General features: G+C 36.1%; 1 protein-coding gene across 42 annotated transcripts in view; it reads left to right on the top strand.

The window, feature by feature from the left end:
* Positions 1 to 15,065, top strand: part of PDLIM5 (PDZ and LIM domain 5) — a 216,725-nt gene that overhangs the window by 154,864 nt on the left and 46,796 nt on the right. For 24 of the 42 annotated variants that reach the window (XM_078366808.1, XM_078366806.1, XM_078366800.1 and 21 more), the window contains 2 exons: positions 422 to 553; positions 7,804 to 7,991. In XM_078366808.1, coding sequence (XP_078222934.1) covers positions 422 to 553; positions 7,804 to 7,991 — 320 coding nt within the window. The remainder of the gene's footprint in view (positions 1 to 421; positions 554 to 7,803; positions 7,992 to 15,065) is intronic. The other 18 variants (XM_078366817.1, XM_078366811.1, XM_078366815.1 and 15 more) reach the window with 1 other exon arrangement.

The following is a 15,065-nucleotide window of genomic DNA, read 5'->3' as shown; positions in this document are numbered from 1 at the left end:
CCCACAACCTTTAAAGGGTGATCTGAAGACCACTCTCTGAAATAGCCCTTCTCTCCTAAACGAAACAAAATCGTTTTCTTTTCCAAAAAGAATAAAATGTTTTATTTTCATGATTTGGGGATTTTAGATAATTTCTGTAGTCGTTAGAGCTTCAAATGCTTTCTAACTGATGGCTTTGACCATTTTGGTGAAAATCTAATCAATGTTATATTAATGAGTAAAGTGATAGAATAAACTCTTGGTGCTTCTTTTTACCTTCTTTGATCATCCATTGCTTCTTTGTGCTTCCCCTCCCTCTTCTTCTTTCTCCCCCAACCCTTCCTCTCTCAAAGGAAATGTTTCAAATCACAGACCTTAAAAACTACTATCTGCTATGGGTAGTGCGAATTTTGACTTAAAACTCTTTCTAAATGCTTACCAGGCTCTACACTCCTGAAAGATACCACTCAATCCTGGATGCACTTTGCATCAGCCCTGTCTCCAAGCCTTTAGCTTTTTCCTATCTGCAGTCCTCAAGGAAATCAACTGGCTCTATCCATGTTAAGAAAACAAGGTACTGTGGGAGCAGATATGGCAAGTGTGGTTTGCTGTTAAGGAGATTGCTTTCTCTCTCACTTCACCACTATATTTTAACAGGCCAGGTGAGAACATCTTAGAGCGCTAGGGATTGGTGCCCGATTTTAAATTAAATGTAATTTCAATGCCATGCTAATGCGCAAGCACAGTATGTCCTATTAACTCACCTTTTAACCTTTTGTGACATCTTTCATTAGCATACTTGATGTTTGATGTGAAATTTTGAGTAATTGTACAATTATTTAAATTGCAGTAGAATGTCTGTCTTTTATTGCATGGATATAGCTATATTAGAATACTCAAATGTTTGGTAAGACATACCTTTTGAAAAAATGAAAAAGAATTATCAATTTTGATTGGGAATATATTATAGTCCTTAAATATGAAGGTTTTGCTTGGAAAAGCAACTAAATTTTCATTATAGTTGAGAAATGCTAAACACAAACATAGAGTTTTCTCCTAAGCCTAATGATGAAGCCAGAAATTTTTAGGCATAATATAAAAAATAAAAATATCAGGTGCTTACTAAAGATAAAATCTCAAGGAAATAACTGTATACAATGATTTTTGACAGAACATAAAATCAGTGGCAAAGTGTACAACATAGTGAAAATCTGATATAACTAGGCTGTCTATTGATTAGATGTTTGTGTCTTAACCACTGTTACAGAGATTTTTCAATATATTTTTTTATTGCTGGGTAACTTTTAAGGGAGGTGTTTAAACAAGGGGTAAAGATCATAGTACATTTTTCTCTAAGAAAAGTACCTGAAATTATTTTATATTATATATTTGCACAATTGTGAGTGTTCAGTGTTGCTATTGTGAACAGTGCCGCAGTAAATATATGTGTGCATGTGTCTTTGTAATAGAATGATTTATAGTCCTTTGGGTATATACTCAGTAATGGGATTACTGAGATCACGCTTCTCAAACTGGTAACAACTGTAGATCCTCTCTCAGAAAAGTGCCTGTGTGCATATACATGCAAGAGTGTGCATGCATTTATGGCCTGACTATGCTATCTATGGCCTCACCTCTAGAGCAAGTATTAGTAGTCATCACCATTACTTTTTATTAGCAGCAACAGGACTTAGACAAAATATAGTTTGATATTGAGAGAGGGAAATGGTACCTAAAAAGATAGGCTAGTTGGCATTCTAAAAGCTGGAATATGGGGTTTCTTGAGGAGACCCTTGCTAACTTAATGAGGGGAGTACCCAAAAGACCAGATACATTTTATCTTGTATGATAGTAATCATAAAATATGTCAGAGATATTTCATCTTGATTTTTACTTTTGTGTGATAGTAATCCTTAAAATTATAAACATAGTATAATACCAAATTTATTTTTTCCATTAAAATGTATTTCCATTATAATATATATTAGTATATTATACTTTAAATTTTGGTTTACAAACTCAAGGAATTTTGATTATGAAAATATTAAAAACTTTCTTCTAAATATGGGATTCTGGAAGGAAAGATACTCATCCTCTCTACATGTCCAGGTCCTTTAAAGGAGTTCTGACAGAGGAATTCTATAAAATAAACAATTGCTCGTAACTAAGGCCTTTCCAGAAATATTCCTTTCCTGCCATTTCAGAATCTGTATGTTAGTATACCATTTTTCGGTAAGACTTTAGACAAAAACTGTTTAACTTAAAAACTGATAATTAAACCTGTGATGCACACTTAGATTTTTTTTTAGAAAATTTAGAATAAGTTACTTTCAAAAGTATTCTTCAAGCAGAATTTTTCCTTTGAAAATAGACTTAAAATTTCCAAGTGTTCTTAATCTGTATCTGAGCTTTATTTGTTGTAATAGTTAAACAAATGTGGGAAAGGAATGTAAACTCAAGATAAATCAGGTTGCTGACACTGAGAGTTAACTTTTCTTCCTTTTTTTTTCCTCATTAGCTCCATCTTGAAAATAAACTGTTGCTCTATTAGTGTATTTGTCTCTATTTTCAGTTTTTGAAAAAATGAAACAAAAATCTTGGTATTCTTGAGATAGAAAAATCTTGGTATTCATATTAATCTATTATTTCATTTCAGTCCTTGTTTATTTGGCAGATTAGTGAAAACCATATTTTAATATAAGTATCTGTCGTATCAGCCAAGGATATTTATGGATTTACATCAATTTCCTCATTAGAATCATTTAGAAAACATTTAAATTTTATTTAGGATTAGAACATCTTAAACAATTTAAAATTAGAAAAAATATATTTGAATCATGAGTTCAGAAATAAAATAGCAATCTAAATAACAATGCCATACGATGTTAATAAATCATTAATTTTAGAAGTTTGCTGCTAGTGATTATTGATAACATTTTCTTCCCATGTATAAAATAATATGGTCGGTGACTTTTAATCCTTTCATCTTTAGTACAGGGTTTGTTTTTTTACAGAGACAAGGTCTTGCTATGTTGCCCAGGCTAGTCTTGAACTTCTGAGCTCAAGCTATTCTTCTGCCTTGGCCTCCTGAAATGCTAGGATTACAGGCATGGGCTACTGTGCCCAGCCAATATCTAATGTTTTTTTTTTTTTAACCTTTGTTTAATTCTTTTTTTTTTTTAATTGCATTTTAGGTTTTGGGGTACATGTGCAGAACATGCAAGATAGTTGCATAGGTACACACGTGGCAGTGTGATTTGCTGTCTTCCTCCCCTTCACCCACATCTGGCATTTCTCCCCATGCTATCCCTCCCCAGCTCCCCGCCCCCCGCTGTCCCTCCCTTATTTCCCCAATAGACCCCAGTGTGTAGTGCTCCCCTACCTGTGTCCATGTGTTCTCATTGTTCATCACCCACCTATGAGTGAGAATATGCAGTATTTCATTTTCTGTTCTTGTGTCACTTTGCTGAGAATGATTTTCTCCAGATTCATCCATGTCCCTAATGTTTATGTGTTCTCTGTGTATAGTAGCTAATAGTTAAAATTAGGGGGAAAATGTTAGAGATTTAGAGGATTGGGCATCATATATTCAGATATATGATTGTCTAGATAAACCCTAATATTCTTCCATCACAAAATTAAATGATTCAAGTAAATAGGGATCTATTTCCCCAGAGAAAATTGAACTTCAGACCAATTCTGGATTTAAGCATAAATGGAAGAACTGCCTTGGTTATAACTTAGATTTCTATGAATTCTTTATAGTCTATTCCAAGCCCTTTGTAGCTAGAGTACTGTTTTAAGATTTAAACATCTTAGGCCTTTGAGAGAGAAATCCGTATACAAAAGATACAATCAAAATTAAAATTGTATTTAGCTTATATAATACTTATCCTGTGGAAAGTTTAAGAAGTATTGTGTGTTTTTACAACTGAACTGAGGAAGTAAGGTTTTGTCTGGGGTCAATACCCTGCACTCTAATGACCCACAATACATTTAGAAGCAAAATTCTTAGTGCAGGTGAAGGATGCTTATTTAGTAAATATACTTATTGCTAATTTTATTATTACCAAACCAGATATTACAGAATGTAGAAATAAGAATCCCTTATATTTCCTGAGCACATACTCTGTGCTGGGCACTGTGCTAAGTGCTTGGCATGTATCATCTCGTATCTTACTTCTTACAGTAATCTTGGGATAAAGATAGTATTTTTATACCATTTTACAGATGAGGAAATTTGCCAAGTTTAAATAATTTGCCTGCAGTCACAGTGAAGTCCCCAACCTCAGGTAGTTTATAATGTAGTGGAGGAGACAAGATGCATAAAGAAGTAACTATTAATAGTAATTTCAAACAGGCCATTACAAATCAGTATATGCCATGCAGTTAACAAATGTCCTGAATTAAAAGGAGCATCTCTACTGGTGGAAGCTTGAATAAATGAACAAAATAATGTATGTTAATTTGAACAGGGTGCCTGATGTGTATTATATTTACTTCTTTTATTAATTACGGATAGGATATGGATGGGTGCATATAGAGAGTAGGAAGAGGTACCTCATATGTAGAATCTGGAAAGAAATGTAGAATTATGGATAGACAGTAGGGGTGGCCAGAATAGTTTATATAGCATAGTGATATTAGATAAGATTAGACTAATAGATTGTAGTTTTATCTTAGAAAGCTTTGTGTGTCGTGCTGAAATATAACTGAGTCTTCTACAGGCTAAATGGCTACATTCGTTCTGCAGCATTCCATCCTCTGCCTAAGTAGCTTCTGGTGACAGGGATCTTACAGAAAGCCGTAATAGTAACAGATTTCTTTCCTTTGGATGATTTTTTATATTAGGAAGCACCTTTTATTGAAGCAAATCCATCTCACTATATATTTCACTCCGTGAAATTAGGCAAACAATGTAGTCACGTAGAGTGAATCTCCATGTCAGAAATTTGAGGATGGCTCTCATGCTTCTCTAGGTTTTTTCATAACCTGGGCTACTATAACCAGTTCCCTCACCCAAACTGTATTAAGCTTGACACCGAAGTCCTCTCTTTTAAGTCAGTTTGTCTGGCACCTCTCCTGGAATTAAATTTTAATTCTTTCAGATGACTACACATTAAATGGTGATGGATTGGGTTTTGTTGTTATTTCCAGACTGTATTTTTGTTTCATCTATAATTTCTAGCATTGCTTGGTCATAAATTTTCTTCTTAGACCTGTGATTATATACATTATTAATTACTTTCAAAAATAAAATCTGCAAGAGTAATTTAATCATAGAATGAAAATGACCTCTATATAAGTATTTCAAAAATCATTTATTTGTAATGAGTAAAAGTGTTGAAAATAAGGCTTACTTTGATTATTTGAATACAGTAATTATGTTAAGGTTATATTGTGTGCTTTAGAGTATGCTAAGCACTTTATACATAATTATCTTATTTAAGCCTCATAGAAATCTTATGAGCAAAATGTGATTCCCACTTGAAGTTTAGGTAACTGAGGCTTAGAGAAGTAAAATAATTTGTCCATTACAGTGTTTTTAGAAGATGCCCATAACCACTACACTATAATGTTTGAACCTGTTTCCATTAATGTGTTTTGTTTTGTTGCCTTTACTGATGATTGTGTTCAACATTATCATGAGGGAGACAGTCTTTGACTTTTTATTTATTATAAAGATTTTTTAGGTGCTTAACATTTTTCATTGCATAGCATGTTTTATAATCAAGAAAGTTTTAGTTTTTTAAATTAAACTGATCAGAAATAATAAAAGGTGATGGCTCTATGACACTTGCATTTGAAATAACAAGAATAGGGAGCAGTATTTCAAGAAAATCGTTTGTATGGTTTTTCAAAACTGTTTAGTGTCAGAAATGTCCCAAGACCACTCCCATGTCTATTGTTTCACTAGAAGGACTTACAGGACTGAGCATATAGTTGCACTCATGACTATGATTTTTTATAGCAAAAGAATACAAAGCAAGGTCAGCAAAGGAAAAAGGTGCATGGAACCAAGTCTAGAGGAAATAAGGCTCAAGTTACCAAGAGGCCTCTCCCAGTGGGGTCACACGGGAAGTACACAATTCCTCCAGCAGCAAATGTGGCAAAACATGCAAAGCGTTGCCTACCATAGAAGCTCATTAGAGAACACATACCAAGGTTTTTCTTAAGGGCTTGTTACATAGGCACCTTGTGATGGGTTTGTACCAGGATTCTCGACTCTCAGAAGGAAAGCAGGTGTTCACCATAAACCATATTGTTTATACAAACAGTTAAGGCACAAAGAGCCACTCTTACTAGCACTTAGAGAAAGTTTTATGTCACTTGGCCACAGTTCACCAGCCAAGTTCCCAGATGCCAGTCAAGGGCCAACTTGGCAAGCAGGCCTTCTATGGATGGGCAGTAAGATTTAAGAGTCACTGGGGAAATTATAAACTGTTGTTCACTTGGTAAGATCATGGACAATATTTAGTTTATAACTTATTTTTATTAAAATAATCTCCACTTAAAACAGTATAAGTAAGGATATTTTATCGAAGCCATTAATATAGTACCCTGTCTTTATCAGTCTCTTCTCCAGCTGTTGATTTCAGGTATTGAAATCATTTGAATTTTTGTGCATGGAATTTTTTAAGCAACCATCATTGAAAAGTTTGTTTTCTGTATTTTTTTTTTTTTTGAGATGGAGTTTCGCTCTGTCACCCAGGCTGGAGTGCAATGATGCAATCTCGACTCACTGCACCCTCCGCCCCCCAGGTTCAAGTGATTCTCCTACTTCAGCCTCCCAAGTAGCTATGATTACAGGTGCCCGCCACCACACCCAGCTAATTTTTGTAGTTTTAGTAGAGACAGGGTTTTACCATGTCTTTTAGGCTGGTCTTGAACTACTGACCTCAGGTGATTTGCCCGCCTCAGCCTCCCAAGGTGCTAGGGATTACAGGTGTAAGCTGCCACGCCCAGCCTGAAAGTATTCTTTTTAAGTAGTATTATTATACTTTACTTGATGGAAATAATCATTGCTATATTTTATAGTTTGGGCTACCTAGAATTATTATTTTTTTGGAAATGATATCATATATAATTATAAATAACAAATGACTTGGTAATAAAGGCCATATGATCTTCAAAAGCAATCTGGATCTACTATAGATAAGACCTCCTGTAAACAGGTAACTCTGGTTGAGAGAAGATAACGGTAGTCTCGTCCCTTCTTTCCCTTTATTATGAATGCAGATCACTGGATGTTCTGTTAGGCAAGGGATGTTGTCTCTTGTTTATTGTTTTGTGGCCAGTGCATAGCACAACCAACGTTTGGCAGATAGTGAGTGCTTAAATATTTATGAATGAGTATGTGAGTAGAAGGAGTAACTGAGCTGGTCAAGATGGCTCATATCTGTAATCCCAGTGCTTTGGGAGGCTGAAGTGGGATGACTGGTTGAAGTCAAGTGTTCAAGACCAGCCTGAGGAACATAGTGAGACCCCTGTGTCTACAAAAAAAAAAAAAAAAAAAAAAGTGACTGGTAAGGAGTGAGGTGTCAGGGAAACTTTTATCATTTAAAATGATTAACTGCATAAGTTTTCAATTGCCTAATTTCTTGTGGTAGATCTTTTAAAATTAATTTTCAACATAGAGAACAAATGCAATCTGACTCCTTCTTTCTTTGTTTTAAAGAGAGGCAGTCCCTATTTTCTTTTCTAAAAAAGTGATTAATTAGTGTTTTGTTTTCCTTAAAAATTAATGGATATTGAAAAGAAAGGATTATTGCTAAGGTACGTTGCTACCACTTCACCAAAGATGTTTCTTCATTTCCTTTACAGTAACTCTCAGGAGCCTTCTCCGCAGTTGGCTTCCTCAGTAGCTTCCACACGGAGCATGCCAGAGAGCCTGGACAGCCCAGCCTCTGGCAGACCCGGGGTGGCCAGCCTCGCAACTGCGGCTGCCTTCAAACCTGTAGGATCCACCGGTATCATCAAGTCACCAAGCTGGCAACGGCCAAACCAAGCAGGTAGTCCAAAGCAGTCTCTTACTTCTTGTTTTTCTTAATGAGTGTGTGTTCTGCGATATATGGTATTATTCTCTGGTAAAACCCATTGTCAATAACCTAAGATTTAGAAAGGACTATCAAGATTAGACATCTCATGAACATTCTTTGTGCATATTTGATACAGTTGCATTTGCTATTCATAATTGTAGGATTGGGCATTTCCTTGTTTCCCAGAATATTCAGGAAGCATGTGTTGAATTGTAAATTTGGGTCTTATTTAATAACAAACTATATTGTTGGAAGGTTATGCTTGGAAATAAAACATTTTAGTTTTGATGATATATGCAAATAACAACCACGAAACATTTATTGCCATCAAACAATTATTCAAGAAAACATCAAAAAAAAAAAAAAAAGAAAACATCTTCCAATGTGTATAGCATAGAGGAAGAAGGACACAGTCCTAGAAAGAGCGTTTGAGCAGCAATGGAAGAACTTAGCCTCAGTCCAGAAACCTGAGTTCTCATTGTCTTCTACAGATTAACAGCTTTAAATAAAGTCACATAACCTCTTTGACACCCTCAGTTTTCTGATCTGCAAAACAGAGAGAGACTAAATCATTTGCTATTTCTCCCAACATGAACAAAGTTTATGATTATATAACAAAAGTAACCCTTTTAAAAGGGAAAGGGGATATACCCAAATGTTGCCAATCTCAAACTCAGCCTTCATCTCTTCTCACTCTTTATATGCTCCCAGGGTGATCTCTCATCCGGGTTCCTTTCACTGCTTAGCCATCCATAATTTACAGATCTTTCTCTCCAACTTCCACCAACCAAGTCACCTATTTGCCGCCTCCTGGTGGCACCTCAAATCCAGTATGTCTGAAAATACCATTTCCTATCTCTGGGAATTGCACATACACATAGTCACCAAAGCTAGAATGTGAACTTTTAGACCCCACACCCCATATTCTCATAGTAACTCACATCTAATGGTTTTATTTTTCAGTATTTCTCAAATTTCTTCTCTGTGTCATCAGAGCCATTGCTTTGATTCATGCCCTCTTCATTGCAAATGACTTCTAATTTCCCTGTCTCCTTTTCACTCCTTCAGTCTGTCCTCCATACTGCCATACTAGAATGAGTGATCTTGCATTTTCTTTTTTTCTTAAGAGACAGGGAAATTAAATGTCATTTTAAAATATAGTCGTCCCTGGGTATTCGTGAATAGGACTTCCACCAATACCAGAATTTGAGGCTGCTCAAGTTCCTGATGTACAGTAGTGCAGTATTTGCATATAACCCACATATATCCTCTCATATACTTTCAGTCATCTCTAGATTACTTATAATACCTAATATAATTTAAGTACAGTCTCCCAGGCTGGAGTGCAGTAGCACAATCATAGCTCACTGTAGCCTCAAACTCCTAGCTAGGCTCAAGTGATCATCCCACCTCAACTTCCCTAGTAGCTTCCTTTTTTTTTCCTCAGTAGAGACGGGTAGCATTATATTGCCCAGGCTGGTCTCAAAATTCTGGGCTTAAGTGATCCTCCCATCTTGTCTTCCCAAAGCATTGGGATTACAGGTGTGAGCTGCCATGCTTAGCCTTTCTCAAATTCTGATTTGCTGCTTCACTCCCCAGCTGTGGATGCTTGACTATCTCATCCTTCCTTAACATATCATCTAGGACCTTTTCTTCTTTGGCCCCTACAAACTTCTCAATCTCATGTCCTGCTTTGCCCAATTTATAATCTGTGCTTTGTTGCACTAAACCATCTTCAGTTTCTAAGATATGCCATGGTACCATGCTTTTGAAAGTTCTTAGCCCTCTGTACAGAAGGTACTTCTTCATCTAGTCCTGTAATTTCTAGTCTTTCTTCATCAGTTTTGAGATGAGTGCTGATTGAGTACGCAAGCGGCCGCTTTTCACAGTATGATAGCTTTAAGAATTGATCATGGCTGAGTGGGGTGGCTCACATTTAGAATCCCTGCACTTTGGAGGCTGAGGATCACTTGAGCCCAGGAGTTTGAGATCAGCGTGGGCAACATGGCAAAATCCCATCTCTTCTAAAAATATAAAATATTAGCCGGACATGGTGGCACATGCGCCTGTAGTCCCAGCTACTTGGGAGGCTGAGGTGGGAGAATCACATGAGCTCAAGAAGTTGAGGCTACAGTGAGCCGTGATTGCACCACTACACTCTAGCCTGGGCAACAGGAGTGATACCCTGTGTCTAAAAAAAAAAAAAAAATTTGATGACTCATTATTTGTTTAGGAATATTTTTGCCATTTGTGAGAGTGAATTTTTAGTTAATTAGGAATCCATCTTGTTTTTGTATTTTCCACAATGTTTAAATACATTAAACATTAAATAAATTCCTTTATGTTTTTTAGAAAACCTTATACAGTCTATTTTATAGTGGCATATGTTACATGTCACTAATTTTGCTAAGAACTAGAAGTATTTCTATTGTGTTGGAAAGAGGATAAGCCATTGCATATTGTTAGACTATTTTAGAGGAAAGATTTTTATTACTTCTAAAACTTAAAATATTCAGTCTACTATTATTAGTCTGTGAAATTTCTGGACTATTAACCATCTTAGCAAGACCTGTGCTCTTGGGGAAACAATGCTAAGCTCAGCCCCTTACATTTTTTAGTTATTTCTATTTATTTAAAGTGTATGTATGATGATGATTTTCTGTAATTATTTTGTGTGCATTTGAATACAGAAAGTAACTTTCAGAAAAAAATGCTATTGGTATGGTTATTGCTTTTATAAAAAGCAAGGAAAAGACTAAATTTCTGAGGTAGAAACTGAAGGGAAGGCACAAAGTATATGGCCAGTGGAGGACAGAAAGTTTATATATGGCTTTTGGAAGTTCAGAAATTTATGGTTAAGATACTGCTTTGGTCTTAAGTGGAAAGAAAAAAATTGTTTTTTTGAACTCTTGGCAAACATAGTACAGCAAAATTACCACAAGAGGGCAATGGAGTGCTTTCTCCGAGCCTAATTAAATTTGTTAGAATAATCAAAGTAGGCAAATGTTAGCAACTGTAATAATGATTCACATGGTTAGTGTTTAAAACATTGTTTTTTCTAGAAAATATAAATGAATTTCATATGATCAAAACTACAACAGTATAAAACATTATACATTATATGACAATATAAAGCAAAATTATAAAAAGAAAGTATGTTTTTCTGTTGTGAAGTCACAGTTCAATTACATCATAATTCTTAGCTCAAATTAGAAAATATTTACTGAGCTCTTATTTATCTTGCTTCAGATGCTATAAATGGGCAGGTAATCCGTTATTATGTTGTAGCAAAGTTAACTTATTTTGTGCTATTTCGGAAAATTTAAAAATAAATACAAAATTCCCAGCCATTCAAATTCTTCTGCCCTATGCAATGGTATGCCATAGTTTAAAGACAACAACAACAACAAAATCATTTCAGAATGTACTCTTAGTCTTAGATGAATAGTTTCAAAAGCATCCTGATGCACATGAAAAAGTCTTTTGATTTAGAAGATGATAGTGGACTCATCATGGGTTCGTGCATTCTTTATAGTTCACCTGTGGAAATGACAGTGCCAACTAAAGAGATGTAACAGTCAGGAAGTGAGTGTGTTTAAGTATTAAGGCAGGTGGCTTTGCTTCTTTCACATTAAAGCTTTAGGTTTCATTCTCTTAACTATTCATAGCTGTGCTCTAGTGTTGCTGAGACAGGAAAAAAAAAAAAACAAAAAACGGGCCAGGCACAGTGGCTCATGCCTGTAATCCCAACACTTTGTGAGGCAGAGGCTGGTGGTTCACAAGGTCAGGAGTTTGAGGCCAGCCTGACCAACATGGTGAAACACTCTGTCTCTACTAAAAATACAAAAATTAGCTGGGTGTGGTGGCGCACGCCTGTAATCCCAGCTACTCAGGAGGCTGAGGCAGGAGAATCGCTTGAACCTGGGAGGCAGCAGTTGCAGCGAGCTGAGATCAGGCCACTGCACTGCAGCCTTGGTGACAGAGTGAGACTCTGTCAAAAAAAAAAAAAAAAAAAAAAAGAAACACAACAACACAATTTGATGCCTCCCCACCCTGCAAATCACCAAAGAGTGACTGTTACCATTGATGTCATCTTAAATCGTTCCTGGGTATTCATGAATAGCTGGTTCCAGGACTCCCACCAATACCAGAATTTGAGACTGCTCAAGTCCCTGATGTACAGTAGTGCAATATTTGCATATAACCCACGTGTATCCTCTCATATATGTTCAGTCATCTCTAGATTACTTATAATACCTACTATAAGGTAAGTACTATGAAAATCGTTGTACTGTGTGTATGTATGTATATATGTATTTGAGACAGGGTCTCCGTCTTTCACCGAGGCTGGAGTGCAGTGGCGCAATCTCAGCTTATTACAACCTCTGCCTCCCAGGCTCAAGCCATCCTTCCTGCCTCAGTCTCCTGAGTAGCTAGGATTACAGGTTTGCACCACCAGCCAGCTAATTTTTGTATTTTTTTTAGAGATAGGATTTTGTCATGTTTCCCAGGCTGGTCTCTAACTTCTGAGCTCAAGCAAACTTCCTTCCTTGGCCTCCTAAAATGCTGGGAATATAGGCATGAGCCACCACACCTGGCTATACTGTATTTTTTATGATCTTTTTGAAAATTGCTGTGTTGTTACTTTTTCAGTTCTCTATCAGTAGAATTCACGGCTGTGGAACCCACAGATACAGAGGGTTGACATAAATGCATATATGTATATAAGGAAGTATGTGTATAGACACATGGCAAACACATAAGTTTTGGGTCAGAAGATAATATTTGTTACTATGTTTTACAGTTTTTTAAAAAAGTTTGAAAGTCACCGATTTAAGTAAATATCTCATTTTTTTTGTCTATTGGGTGATGACTATTGTAGTTTTGAAGTGATGGGCCAAAAAAAAAAAAAAAAGCCTGCATTGAAATGACTCACTGAAATTTTAAGACACTGCCAGTATACTCTGAGCTGATCATGGGTTTCTGTTACCTCTACCATTTCAGCTTTAACTCTTAGATCATTTCACTTGTGGTATTATGTGGCCTATGATACCCAGAAGTCTTTGAATAACACAGTCATGCTATAGCAGTTGATAAATAGGAACTAGGTATGTACATAACAGCATTATAGTTTAAATTGGATTATGTTTTTCTCAGGCATGTAGTTTAACATACGCCACCACACACACAAGCTTGCCAGGGACTGACAAAGAGCCAAATGTCTTAGGATGCAAAATGTCCAAAAGTTCACAGTTGGGATGGAAGTTAATGCAAAAAAGTAAGAATCCAAACCCAAGCTTTATTTAAGCTAGCAAGACTGCCTCCTATTTGCCTGTGTCTTTGGTAATACTTCCATGATTAAGATGCAATCATCCCTTTATAAATATGGTTTTGAATCTAGAAAAATATATAAAGGTGAGATTTTTCTTATGAATCTGGGAGTTGTACTTTTTAAAACCTAATTTGAATTCACTACATTTGTATGTCTAATAGGCTTTTAAGTTTAAATCTTTCATATTATATATAATTAATAAGCCGTTAGGAACATAAAAATATGCTTCTGTATTTTTGTAGGTAACCTAATTTTTTATGTGATGTTTTTCTTAGATCCTGTTTAAGTTATAGATACCAGATTAGATAAATTTAGTTCATTAGATATAAATATGTATAAAATATTACTACTTTACAAATGAAATGATTTTCACAAATCCAGACAGAGTAATGAAGAGCCTTTCTATGTTGGAACACATCCGTTTTCGAATTTTGGTTTAATCGTATACAAAATGAGAATGATTAATTCATTAGAATATAAGCAATGCCTTGATAGATCAGGACCTGTTCATTGAGCCCAGTTTTCTGACTGGCGATGGCCCCCCAAAATAGAAATGCCTGCCCTTTGTGGTTATGAATTTCAGAAGGTTAGCATTTTTGTGAGTCTTTTCTATTTCTTTTTGGTTTTTTTTGGAGATGGAGTCTTGCTCTATGGCCTAGGCTGGAGCGCAGTAGCACAACCTCTGGCTCCTGGGTTTGAGCGATTCTCCTGCCTCAGTCTCCTGAGTAGCCGGGAGGCGCACACCACCATGCCTGGCTAATTTTTGTATTTTCAGTTGAGACAGGTTTCACCATGTTGGCCAGGATGTTCTCCATCTCCTGACCTCATGATTCACCCTCTCAGCCTTCCAAAGTGGTGGGATTACAGGCATGAGCCAGTGCACCCGGCCTCTATTTCTTTATTAAAATCAAGACCTTAAATACATCTCCTATAGCATTATTGTGAAATAAAATGATGTAACTAGGTTGTAGATACCTGGTACTTAGAGGATACTCAGAGGTTAACTTTCTATGCCTTTATTCCTTTTTTTGATTGCATTAATAACTTACATTGTTACTGTCTAACAAAAACCAGTTCTCATGTGATGTCCCTACTTGAAGATGTTTAGGGCTGTCTGCTGCCCATGGCCAAAATGCTTAGCTGCTTAACAGAACTTTCAGTCCCCTTGCAATTTCAGACCAACCTTCTTCTCCAGCTTCATTTTATAACACTGTTCCCTATAGTCCACTCACACTGAAGTTCATGAGTTCACATCATTCCTTGGCACACACTTCTCTGCTTTGTACAAGCTGCTCCTTTTACTTGAAATGTTTTCCATCCCTTCTACCCCTCACAAACTTCTCTTTACCCTTTAAGATCAGCTGTTACCCCTTTGTGACACTTTCTTGAGCCCCCTTGTTACCTGTTCTTTTTCTATGCTCCTACAAAAGTTCAATGTCTTTATTATAACATTCATCTTGTTCATTTTAATTGTTTATGTAGGTGTCTTTTACCACTTTTTAGATTCATTCCTTTGAGGACAGGGTCATACTGATCGCTACTGTACAGCACCTAAACAATGCCTGGCATAGTTTATAGGCCCTCAGTAAATATTTCCCTAGAAAGTGAATGGGTGGAGAAGTCAGTTGTCTTTATTTAGGACATCATACGATCTGAAGGATGCAAAACTCATCTGCCAAGATACTGATCTGTCCTTCTACCAAACGAAATTCCAA

The sequence above is a fragment of the Callithrix jacchus genome, chromosome 3 (assembly GCF_049354715.1).
Source record: "Callithrix jacchus isolate 240 chromosome 3, calJac240_pri, whole genome shotgun sequence".
Classification (NCBI taxonomy): Eukaryota; Metazoa; Chordata; class Mammalia; order Primates; family Cebidae; genus Callithrix; species Callithrix jacchus.
The sequence above is the reverse complement of the archived record's forward strand: the minus strand, read 5'-3'. Positions and strand labels throughout refer to the sequence as shown.